The sequence below is a fragment of the Gossypium arboreum genome, chromosome 3 (genome assembly GCF_025698485.1).
Source record: "Gossypium arboreum isolate Shixiya-1 chromosome 3, ASM2569848v2, whole genome shotgun sequence".
Lineage (NCBI taxonomy): Eukaryota > Viridiplantae > Streptophyta > Magnoliopsida > Malvales > Malvaceae > Gossypium > Gossypium arboreum.
Window position 1 is genome coordinate 66,355,821 of NC_069072.1, and position 13,515 is coordinate 66,369,335.

At 32.4% G+C, this 13,515-nt stretch overlaps 1 protein-coding gene across 1 annotated transcript; it reads right to left on the reverse strand.

Annotated features, from left to right (window-relative positions):
- Window positions 1-201: 201 nt before the first annotated feature.
- LOC108465104 (E3 ubiquitin-protein ligase PRT1-like) lies at window positions 202-4,493 on the reverse strand. The gene is made up of 7 exons (XM_017765416.2): window positions 4,225-4,493; window positions 3,373-3,401; window positions 3,116-3,295; window positions 2,202-2,582; window positions 1,952-2,116; window positions 1,133-1,251; window positions 202-839 (listed from the first exon to the last, which is right to left on the reverse strand). The coding sequence occupies exons 1-7, from the start codon at window positions 4,398-4,400 to the stop codon at window positions 435-437; spliced, it is 1,455 nt and encodes a 484-aa protein (XP_017620905.1). The 5' UTR covers window positions 4,401-4,493; the 3' UTR covers window positions 202-434.
- Window positions 4,494-13,515: the final 9,022 nt, after the last annotated feature.

Sequence of the window (13,515 nt, forward strand, 5' to 3'; positions counted from 1 at the left end):
TAATTAAATAATGCTTTATTTTTAAAAAACAAAACAATTAATATGCAATATTATGATTTTTTTAATAAGCCAAACCGAATATTATTTTAAAGAAAAACCAAACCGATTAATCAGTTTATATTTTAAAAATTTTAAGAAATAAGATATTTAATAATTCAAAATAAAATAGTTATTTTTATATTTAAAAATAAAAAATAGAAATTAAATAAAGAATAAGATTCTATTCAATTCAAATGGTACTGAAAACCAATTCCAAATAGAACATTGAAGTTCGAATTGATTAGTTTTCCCCATTTTTTTTCTTAGCCCTAGACGGGGTTGTAGGATTCCGGTATCCTTTATCTCAAAAGAAGGCATTTAAGGTACAAAAGTTTAACAATAACTTATTACGATTGTGAAATATAGATTGAAAAACTTCACAATTGTCTACAGTTTTAAGTCAAACCTGATGAAATATTATCACTTGGATCCTCAGAGTTATCCTCGTGATCCAAGGAGACATCAACTGAAAATATCAAAGGCGAAATATCTTCAGGCTCTTGAGAAACACCATTGCTTTCATCCGCTTGCATACCAGGAGTATGAGAAGCACCATCCATATGTTCCGAAGCATCTAAGCCACCATCATCATCATCATCAGATTGTTCAGAGTTCAGTCTTAGCATAAGGTCCCGTATGCTTAACGGCTGTACAATTTTAAATTGATGATCTGGTTTATGCTGCTGATTAAATCGGCCTGGGATTGTGGCCGGAGATTTGTAGCATGATTCACATAGGTCAAAACCTATTTTCTCCACACAGTCTTTGCATTTGTATCTCTCCCCAATTATTGGTGACATCTGAAACAAAAACGTATGATATAGCATTGATAAAAGGTGTTTTATAACCATAGCAAATAAACAACCATAGAGCTTGTAATTGCAAACATGATATACCAAACTATATCTGCTTTAGGGTGGCACCAAAAAGGAATATATGAGAAAAAAGAAAACCCATTATAATAACAGAGTTGCTCTTTTCACATTACTAATGAAATCAACAAAAAGGAATATTATGTCTTAATTAAGGTTTCTTGTTCTGGAAACCTGTTAAGCTAATTCATTGGAAATCACTGAATTTTAACTCAACTTACCCCACAATAATCACAGCCCACTGCAACATGAACTTTTGGCCCATTGCCGAAAAACCATGATGAGTATACATCACTAGATATTGATGTCAGCTGGTTTGCATGTCGTGGAGCTTGTGTACCTAAGCTCAAACCGAAAAATCTTGATGAGTATACATCACTAGATACTGATGTCAGCTGGTTTGCATTCGTTGAGCTTGTGTTGAACCTAAGCTCAAATAGCAGAAATGAGTTAAACTAAAAACAGAAAAGCAAAATAAAGAAGTCAAAAAGTCTATAAAGTTTAACCCTTTGTGGCGCATAATTGACAATAAAAAAGTATATACTTACACCTTGTCAGGTTAAGAATGCAAGAAAAAAAGGGACAAACTCTAGATTTCATTTTACCAAGAAAAATAAACTATTAAAGAACTTTTTGTACGTGTGTGCACATGCATGTGGATTTCAGAAACAGAGACAGTCAAGAACAACACAAGCAGCTACAGTCTAAAGGTGTTAAGAACCATTTTCCCTTCCCTGTAGCCTAGATGCTTTGCATGGCATAATATGCTTAGTTGCAGTTTTGGGGAAATGCACCATGGATTGACCAGAAAGATTGATGATGCTCTCACTAAGACATGCATATGAACGTGGGGAAATGCACCATTCTTTCCTGCCTTACCAAAAGATTTAATATGAACCATATGTTCTTTTTATGGTTCAAATTAAATCTTTTTGTAAGGCAGGAAAGAATGGTACAATGATCAAAGCACCCTAATGATGAATGACGTTGAACATAAATGATATAAACATCATATATAATTCTGAGAGCAGGATACTAACAATTGGGTTCTTTGAGTCTTTCTGAATATTCCTCAGGAAACTGCTTTGCCAAGAAATGGTGTAGAATCAAACAAACACCCGGAAACCCATTTGGTTGCAAGCTTTCACAAACTTGACACCTGAGCATTTCATCCTTTGGAATAACAAAACAAGTTTCACAATATACTGCACCAAAGAAGAGAGAAAAGCATGTGGTAAACAATAATATCCTCTAATCCTTTTGACACAAATGGAAAGAATTATAAACTACCATGGCCACAATTGAGAACAACTGGTCGAAAGAGCAACCTATTGCATGCAGCACAGAGTAAATCAGCAACAGAAACCACCTTTTCATCTCTACGTTCAGAATCATTGCTTAGCGAAGTCTTTCCTTGGTTCAAAGCAATTGCATCAACTTCAAGACTCTCTGAATTACTCGTTATGCCATTTTCATCCTCCATAGTTGTTTTAGGTGAATCTCTGAATGATGATGATTCTAAAATATTTGAAAAACTTTCTGAATGCCCGTCCATTTGGAGATGAGCACAGGTGTTGTTATTCCTCAGAATATCTGAATTCTCACAAAGATTTGGTTCAACTAAATTTTGATCAAACTGAAGTGAGAAGTGGCCAGCTCTCTTCTCTTCTTCTGAACAAGGAAACAACAAATAAATCATTTTCCAACTCTTGAAGAGGTGGGGACAGGTGGGAGGGGAGTCTATGGAAAAAAAGTTTCTCCACCTGACAAGAAGCAAATTTTAGTCTTTCAAATGACCAAAAAGGACTTTGGTCAAAAGTTTTATCTTCCATGCATCAGTAAGAATTTCCACACAGACTGTTTCATACTAATTTATCATAATAAATCTGATTTTACAGGAGCGAGTTAGTACTATGCAACTAGTTGGTAATTCACATCATCACAGTGTACAAGTATCTGCAGCATTTAGGAGCAATGTTGAACTTCATCATTTCAATATTTGTTTTCTGGCTACTAGGTAGAAGAGATGTCCGTATCACAATAATCACTTCTCTACAAGCAGGAAATATTTAAAAGTTCACTAAAGCTTTAAGATGATTTAGTCAATTCACCAAAAAATGATAAAAGCAATTTTTCCAGCCAAAACATATAATTTATTAACAAATATTTTAGCATTTAAAGAAGAGGAGAAAGAATAAAGATACCTCTCACTTGTCTTTCCCTTCTATTATAAGCTACAGGATACAGCTTCAGGAGCAAAAAATGCAGCATCTGACAGACACTTGGGAAATGATTGTATGGGCACCGACAAATGGGGCAATGGGACTCATGAACATGATTCATTGCATTGTAGACACACCAAAAGCATGACATATGCCCACAGGCTGCGAATATGGAATGTAAAGGCAGCTTACAGGTAAAATCACACATCAAAACTTAGTTAAGCATATTGCTTGCTTACCTAATACAACAGGCTTGTAAAGTAGTTCCCTGAAAAACAGAAGGAAATCACCTTCAAACAAAGAGCTTCGATAAACTAAAAAGTACACCCAAATTGCAAGATGCTGTACACCATATAAGATCGGTGACCAAACACTTCACTTCTGCTCATTGATTGATATATGATTCTTTTTCACTAATAAATTCCCAGAAGAAAAGAATTAAAAGCATAATGAAAAGAATGAATTATATGCTGTTATGACAATAAATGGAAGAACACAGCAACGAAGTAAACAAGTAGGAGTTGCGATAGAAATTAATGATACCCACATATTAATTCAAAATTTGGAAGTTTCGTAACAAGTATGCTTTCTTCTAGCCACTAAAAGAATTCATTACTTAAATCAATAATCTGAGGTAAGGTCAAATTACAGTCATCAAATATCCACTAAGATGCTATGCAAGCTTTACCTAAGCTTGCTTTCTCAAACCTTTATATAAGTCTAACAATATATTGTTCCTATCTAAAATTATTACGTATAAACAATTCTATAATATCAATCTACCGAATCGCCTCCCAGCTAAATCTTGTATGCCTAACGGAAATTCGAAGTAGCATCTATCTATATCCCTAAAAATTGCATTTAAAATTCCTAAATTTCTAAAAACTACAATTTAATAAGATTTTTAAAAAATTAAAAAATAAAATAAAATCCTTGGGATAAGATTATACTCGGATTAATTTACCTTCCCGATCACATCACATATACTTCTGATGACAAACTCGAAACAAATTGCCCAAAAGATCATGTAATAACATATATATAGACAAATAACTAAAACAGGGGTAATTAGGAATAAAAAAAAAACTGACAGGCAAATGCAACATTGGAACTCGTCGAAGAATTCCTCAGAAGGAAGATCATTGGTTGCTTCCCTTTCCCCTTCCGCTTCACCTTTTCGTTGTTGATGTTGTTCAAGACATTCATCTTTCTTTGTTTCAGTTAGGGTTTCATCGATATTGATATTGGTTTTCTCCTCTTTCTCCATTTTTTTCCCTCTGAAACCCAAAGAAACGCGAGGAAAGTAAATAAATATATAATTAGAAAGTTGGGAGGCGACAACGGGGGAGAGATATGCTGTTTGGTTTTGCCGTTTAGGCCTTTGCTTTATGTTATGAGCTGGCATATTGGGCCTGACCGATAATGGGCTTCAAGTCAAATTTTGACTTTCTTTTTTTTTTAAATAAGAGATAATATGTAATTTAGCCCCTTGTCCATTTGTATTTGTTGGTTTCTAAATATTTTTTGAACCTAATTGTTTCCAGAATTTGTATTTTGTCAACCAGGTTTGTCCCTCCACCGAAATAGTTAATACTGTTCTGGTACAGCCAGTACACTCCGATCTAGCCAAAAAACGGAATCCTTTTGCATGCTTTTTGTTTCAACTCAAATTCCAGCTTGTTTCACTTGTACAACATTTTTCGCTATGTTTCGCTAATATCATTCAAAATGCTGTGTATCACCGGTATAAAAACTTACACCATGTTTGGTTGGAGAGAATGAGATAACATTCCCCTTTTATTCATTGAATGATAAATTATTTTTGTTTGGTTCAACGTAATACTCATTCAATAGAATGACCATTACTTCCCTATTACTTGTCTTCCCGTAATAGTTATTCTTTGGTTTCCAAATTAGTCCTTTAAAACTTGGGCTTAGAAAATATAAAAATAAAATATTTGAAATATTTTATATAATTTAATATAGAATATTTAATTTCAAAATATAATTTAAAATAAAATATTATAAACATTTTAATATAATTTAATATAATAATAATTATATTAAAATATGATTAAATTATATATTATTTTTATTAAATAATAATTATATTAAAATATGATTAAATTATTTATTATTTATTATTAAGTTATTTTTAATAATAATCCTATTAAAATTTAGGGTAAATTACACCAACAGTCACTCAACTTTGGGTTAATTGACAAAACAGTCACCTAAGTTTCATTTCAATCACTCAACTTTCGAAAAGTGACAAAACAGTCACTAACGTTATAAAAAAGTGACAAAATAGTCATTGATTAATAGTTTTAGATAGTGTGCTAACGGGACTGCTGATGTGGCAAGTTAACTTGTCACGTTGGTGAAGCATCTTATAGGTCTTGGTTTGGAGCGGCTTTAAGGAAAAAATTGAAGGGTTATGTTAGTTTAGGGTAAAAAATTAGAAGCTGGTTCTGATTAAGGGGATTTGTGAAAAAAAAAGAAAGGAAACCAATTTGGGAAAAATTGATTGTGATTTGGGTTGGTTTAGGTTTGAAACTGATTCGGGAATTGATTAAGAAGGTTGGTTTAAGGTTAGAAATCGACTCGATAATCGATTAATAGGGTTTAGGGTTAAAAATGATTAATCTTTTTCGTTTTGGGAGAAAAGAAGACGAAACCAGAAACCTATCAGTGTTTTTTATTCTCAGCGATAATTGTCAATAGAAGAGAAGCTGCCAATGTTGTTACATCTACTCTAACGGGTAAGTTTCTACATTTATTTTTTTTATTTTTTGGATTTAGGGTTATTTTGATTTCAAATTTGATTTTGATTTTGATTTTGATTTTGATTTCGATTTAGGGTTTTATTTGTTATTAATGTGCATGATAAATGAGGATTTGGTTATTAAAGCGAATGACATATAATGTGTATGGTATGCCATGCGCATGATGTTTATTGTTTGTATCAAACTGATGTTTATTGTTTGTATCTGCCATTGTATGAATGGTATTATCAAACTGATGTTTATTGTTTGTATCTGCCATTGTTTGTATCCTAGCTGCTATATTGTATATGGCAATATCAAATTTGTTATTTACCTTCTATATTGTACTGGTTATTGTCTGTTATTGCCTAGGTGTAGGGTTAAAGTGTTTGGTTATTATCTGTCATGTGCATGACAAAAATTGTTGTGCTTGTATTAAATTATTTTTGTATTGGTTGTTGTCTGCCATGTGCGTGACAGAAATGGTTGTGTTTGTATTAAATTATTTTTGTATTGGTTATTGTCTGACAGAAATGGTTAAAGTGTTGGCCTATGTTATCTGCTTTTATTGATGAGTGATTTGTTTGGCAAGTTTAATCGATGACAATTTTAATGAGAATGGAAAAGAAATGTCTGGCAGTGAAGTGTCTGGCAGTGATGCATTTGAAAGTGATGTGTCTAATAGGATAAGAGTTAATTTAGATGGTTTAAACATGGATGGTATAGAAGTAGATGAACTGTGTGATAGTGATGATTCTGGAAGGTTAGATAGTGCACATGAATCTGACCTAGAGAATGACATGAGTAATCCGAACTTAAGGTTGGAATGTTATTTAAGTCTAAAGATAGTCTAAAAGAAGCTGCCAAGCAGTATGGTAGGTTGAATAGTTATTTTATTAAGTTTCCCAAAAATGATCTAAAAAGGTTAAAGACAGTCTGTAGTAAAAAATGTTCTTGGTTCATATGGACCTCTAAACTAAACCCTAATGACCCTACTAACCAGACTTGGAAAATTAGGAGTTCAAACCCTAACCATACTTATTTTAAAGTATATAAAAATAATAATGTAACCTCAGTTTGGATAGGTGAATATTATATAGAAAAATCCATTGCTGATCTTGATTATTCTTTAAAATCATTACAACAAGATGCCAAAAGAGATTTATGTTGCATAGTCTCACTAACTAAATGTAGGAGGGGTAAACTTAGGGCATTAAAATTAATTGAAGGAGCTCATAAGACTTAATATGAGAAGATTTATGAGTATTTGTTGGAGATTGGGACCCAAAATGAGGGATAAACAACAATCTATTATCTAGATAATAGGTTGTTTGAAAGGATGTATGTCTATCTCCAAGCATGCAAAGATGGCTATAGGGCTGGTTCTAGGAGGATAGTAGGTTTAGATGGATGTTTCTTGAAGGGCTACTATGGTGGCTACTTACTTGCAACTATTGGGATAGATGCAAATAATGGCATCTATCCTATTGCATATGCTGCTGTCGAAAGTGAAAACCAAACACCATGGCTTTGGTTCTTGGAGGTGCTCATAATAGACTTGGAAATTGTGAGCCCATACCAGATATTTTTCATGTCTGACAAACAAAAGGTAAAACTCCATTTATTTATTTTTTATGTTGTTTCTATTTAGGGTTTAGGGTTTGTCAAAGAATTAAATTGTATTTTTCTAATTGCAGGGACTTTTAAAAGCAATATGCATGTTGTTTTCTAATGAAGAAACAAGACACTGTGTTAGACACCTACATGATAATTTCAAGAAGGCTGGTTTCCGAACAAATAAATTGAAAGATTTGCTTGGAAAGTTGCTAAAGCAAGTACTATAAGGGGTTTTGAGGATACAATGGATGAACTTAAGAAAAACAATCAACATGTTTATGATTAGTTGAAGGAAAAGAACCCTACTCACTAGTCAAGGTCTCACTTCTCAATTAGGAGCCATTCTGACATGTTGGTGAATAATCTTTTTGAATCCTTTAATAAGGTAAACCCCTATGTTTTATGTTTTTTTACTAATAATTAGTTGTTCATTAATCCTTTATATTGTTTACTGGTAAATGATACTGGAAGCAAAAGGAAACCTTATTCTAACCATGATGGAAACAGTAAGGAACAAAATTATGTTGCTTATTGTCAAGAAGAAAGAAGAAGCTGAAAAATGGAAAGGAATATTGTGTCCAAAGATCAGGAAAAAGCTAGATGTCAATATCAAGGATTCATTGAGGTAAAGTTACCTTTTTTAATATTTCTAATACATTTATTTTAACTTTATGTTACCGGTCACATGTTGTTTTAGTGAATGTTTTTTAATATGCATGCATTGTTTTTTAATTTGTCTGTGTATAATTGTTGGTGGAGATGATCATATGCTGTTTTTAATATACATGCAGTGACTATTTTTTAGATGTGTGTGTGTGTGTGTGTGTGTGTGTGTGTGTGTGTGTGTGTGTGTGTGTGTGTGTGTGTGTGTGTGTGTGTGTGTGTGTGTGTGTGTGTATGTGTGATTGTTGGTGTGTATGACTATTTACTATGCATGCAGTGACTGTTTTTTAGGTACATGTATGTATGACTATTTTTTTAATATGCATACAGTGATTGTTCGTGGGGATGGTCACATGCTGTTGACTATTTTTTATTATGCATGGTTGTTGGTGGGGCTACTCACAATATTGTTTTAGTGTTTTTTAACCAAGCATGGTGACTGTTTTTTAGGTGTGTTCTATCACATGCTGGTAGGGGGACAGGTATCAGGTTGAATGTGGTCCAGAAAGCCAGCATGTGGTGGACCTAGTTGAGAATTCATGCTCCTGCAAGAATTAGGATATCACTAGCATCCTTTGCATGCATGCACTGGCTATCATTCATCTAAAAGATGAGTTCCCAGAAACCTATGTACAAACTTGGTACACCAAGCAAACTCGGCTTCAAATTTACTCCAACTTTATAAGGCTAATAAGGGGTCTTAAACAATGGGTCTCTTTTTCAAACATGTTGCCAATACTGCCTTCTGTACTGAGAAGGACACCTAGCAGACCTACTAAGGTGAGAAGGAAAGAACTTGATGAACCATAAACAACATAAAGGTTGAGCAAGAGAGGGTTGGACATGAGGTGTAGTAAATGCAAAAGGATAGGCCACAATAAGAGGAGTTGCAAATAGGAAGTTGGCCAAAACATTCCAGTAAGTCATTTCCCTTAAGTTAAGTTATATGACTTCTATTTATGAATTTTTTTGACAGATTTCACTTGTTCCTGTAGGTCAAAAGACATAAAGTTGGTGTTCACAACCAAGTGGTTGCCCCAACTCAGTAACAAGCTACCCCAAATCAGTAAGAGAGTATCCCAACTCAATAGGCTATCCCAACTCAGTTACAAACTGCCCCAACTCACCAAAAAGATGCTACCTCAAGAGAAAAGCTCCCATTTAAGAGGAAACCAATCACCTTTAGATGGATATCTCCTACTCAAGAGTCATCTATGATAGACCGATGATGACATTGTGAACAAACCTTATTTTGTTAACTTTTTGAAATAGTGTAAATTTGCCTGCTACTGATTTATTAACTTAGGCAAATTAATTTTTGTAATTTTTTCTATGATTGCTATTGTTGATAAACTTAGGCATATAGTCACTGAATTTTTATGTAAATTTGCCTACAATTCACATTTGTTCAATTGTGTTGAGTTGTAGGAAAATTTGGCAATAATTTACCCGTCCTTCCTTTTGTAAACAGTTTGACGTTTTGGCCTTAATATATGAGCATTGATCCATTGAATTTGTGTTATCTCTTCTAACATATGAGTATTGAGAAAACAAATGTGTGAGAATTAAGAAATACAAATGTTTCTATTTTTTTTTTCATCTGTGTTATCTTTTCTAATATATAAACATTGAGACATACAAATGAAATGAAGATTAAACATTCTTTCAAGTCTATCAACTTTGAAATGAAGTCAAATATTACAAAACAATTTGTAAGCAATGACTACATATTATCCCATTTCAAGTCTTTCAAGTTTGTAAGCAACAACATAAGCCGGTTAGCCATGTATACCAGCAGCCATGTATAACAACATAAGCAACAATATACCAGCAGCCATGTATAACAACATAAGCAACAATATACCAACAACCATGTATAACAACATAAGCAACAGTATACCAACAACAATATTACAAAACATAAGCTGGTTTTTAGTGCTAACAATAACAACATAAGCTGGTTTAGGGTTTAAAAAATAACAACACAAAGCACCAAAAACCATATTTATCTCTCCCTCCTCCTTGTATCCTCCAATGGCCTCACTTTTTTTAGAAGACCCAAAAACACAATTTGTGAACGGGGCGTCAATGGTGGATCAAACCAGGTGAAAAACCAATATGGTTTTCAAAACCCACTACTAAATTTTTTACACCCAAAAAACCTCCTACCTGGGTTGTCATTAGACCAAGACGTGTTTAATTTGGCTGGGTTTCCAAATAGCATACTGGAATCACTTCAGGCATCTTCCTCTTCTTCTTCTTCTTCTTTCTCTTCTTTTTCTTTTTCTCTAACCCCAAATTGGTGCTAGTAGAGCTATTAAATTGGTGGTAACCGGCTAGTTGGAGGGTTTTTTGACACCAATGATGCCGTCATCTACCATGTCACTTTGTCGTGATGTCTGTGACAAAAAACGGAAAAAAGGACTATTTTATCACTTTTCCAAAGTTGAGTGATTGAAATGAAACCTAGGTTACTGTTTTGTCAACTACCCCAAAGTTGAGTGACTGTTGGTGTAATTTACCCTAAAATTTAATAACAATAACAATAATCGTCTACTTAAACAAAATTTTGTTAAAGGTACTCTAGTCATTTCAGTTTTTTTCCTTATGCTATTAAAGCATCATTCCATTCAACCAAACACAAGAATACTATTACACTTCTATCACATTCCATTCAACTAAACAATTGAATTACTGATTACAATTCTATTTTATTACAGTGAACCAAACGTAGTGTTAATGACTTGAAAAGTTTAAAGTTAACTAGGCTTTGAAGTGCTTGCTTGTCTGTTTTGAAATTTGCCTCAAACTTAGGTCGTTTGCAGTTGAGGGTGATTGTTTGGTCATAATTGAGAAACTAGGGACAAGTCTGAAGTTTGGTCAAAAATTGATCCAATTATTGAAGATTGCAGGTATTTTTTCTTTCAATTTCAACCTTTTTGGTTTGTACATGTTGAGGAAGAAAGGTAGCTGTGCAGCTCATGGTTTAATTGCAACTATGTTTGGATTTAATTGCAAATAGAGTTTGAAATGGATGGAGGAAATTCCTAGTTACGTGCCATACATTATATTAAATGACATTGCAACCCTTATAATAAATGTATCTCTTGTATAAAAAAGAAAAGAAAAGAAATGATAAAAAAGTATTGTTTATGGCTAAAGAAAATGTAAAAGTAAAATTTAATAAAACAAAGTAACATAAACAAATATATATATATATATATATATCCCTAGTCTATTTTGGATTTAATTGATAAATATTTTATATTTTAAATTTACGCTACATTTGTAAATACTCTTTATATACAAATATCTTTCCATTTAAATATCAATAAATCCAAAACGGTACATCAAAATATACTAGTATTGTATTAGTAAAAAAATAGTATGTCCATCAGTACAATAGTAGCTAATTTTCCCTCCACACTAATATTGTTAATTTGTGCTAATTTGTGCTAACGTGATAGTTTTAACCAATTTGATGGCGCCATGTGATAGCTACTTAAAATACCACCTGGAAAAAATGATTTATATATTTATTTTTTAATTTATGTTTGTTATGTGGCGCCATTGGATTGGCTAGAAATGTCACATTAACACAAACTAATAGTATTAGCACGAAGGGACCAACCTGGTTGACGGAATAAAAGTTCAAGAACCAACAACATCCAAAAAAAAAATTTAGGGACTAACTAGATACAAATAGACAAGTTTAGAGGTCAAATTATATATTAACCATTCTAGTTAAAAAATTGAACTAATTATGCTTTGAGTCCCTATGCTCCTTCCACATTTGAATTTAATCTCTACTTTTAATCTTATAACATGTAGTACTCTTTTGATTTAATAATAATATTGACAAAAAGCTTCCCTTAAATTGAATCATATTTTTATCTTTAATTTGGTAAGCTTTTGATATATAAGAACACCTAAGAAAGAAATTACCTATTGTCCTAAGTTATTTTGCGCAAAAATATTATTGAAAAGCTCACAAATTATTTTCAAACCTTTAAAATCTCAAAAGCTTTTTCTTAAAATAATTTGATATGTTTCTAATGTTGATTAAAATCTATTTCAAAGTGTTTTAAACTTTTGTTTATATACTTCGAACATAAAGATCAATATCTAAAGATCTAAAAGATCAATCATGATATTATTTAAATGAAGTTTCTGAAGGGACATAGGATGGATCCTCTAGTCCATTCGCTAGTATTTTTTTCTCCAAACACAATTTTAAGTTTTCCAATGGCTATATTTGACTTCCAACAACTCCAAATATATTTAAATCAATTTTTTTTGTGTATAAACACATCCTAACAATACTTTAAGAAGAAAGAGATAGCCATCCAAGCAAGAATACAAGGATTTTACAATATCTTCAATTTTCATTTCTTTTAGTATCTTTTTATACATATTTAGTGAAGTGGAGACGAATGTCTTTGTACAAGATTTTTATTATGTCTTTGAGAGCTTAAACTTTGCAAACACAAACTTATTAGAGGTTTTTATTTGTTTGCATAACTTCTTTTGAATTAAGTAGAGTAATTAAGGTTTTTGGATAGAAAAACCTTAAGGAGATCAAAGGTTTTATTTTAGCCTTTATAAAAGACAAGAGGAGAGGTTTCTATATTAGACTTTGTAAAAGACATTATTTGTAAATGATATACCTTATCCTTTAAATGTAACAATTCAAGTTAGTGATTGAAATTGGAAACTTATAGACAAGTGATGTAAAGACCCGATTTTCATCGGTGCCTAAAAATTTGATTTGGATCAAATTTCTTAAACTAAGCCATTATGGGAAGTTTAATTGAGGGTCTGAGAGTGGATATAGTAACGGTTAGAGAGTATTAAAGGGTAATTAGTTGGTGGAGATAATACAAGTGATTGAGGGTGTGCAGACCTTTAATAGAATTCATACTAAAAAGCTTAGTCTAGTACTGAATCTTGTCATCTCACCTAAATTCGAGGTGCCTAAATTGAAAAGTTTGATGGAATAAGTTATTCTTATCCTCATATTATTATACTTTGTAGGAAAATGACTAAACATGCGGATAATAATAAGTTGTTAGTTCAATGTTTTCAAGATAGCTTAATTGGTACTACAATAAGGTGGTTTAATCAATTAAGTTGAAACAAGTGTTGGAAAAATCCAGTTTAAAAATGGCTTTTCGTCGTAGTGAAAAACTAAAATTTTGAAAACTGAGTTGATTTGTGATATTTATAGCAATAAACTTTTCTAGAAAAGTACTTGTACTTTGGGTAAGATGGGTCCCAGACGTTCTTGGCTTTCAACCGAAAGACCTTCTCCGCTATCCTTGTACCATGAATCGCTTC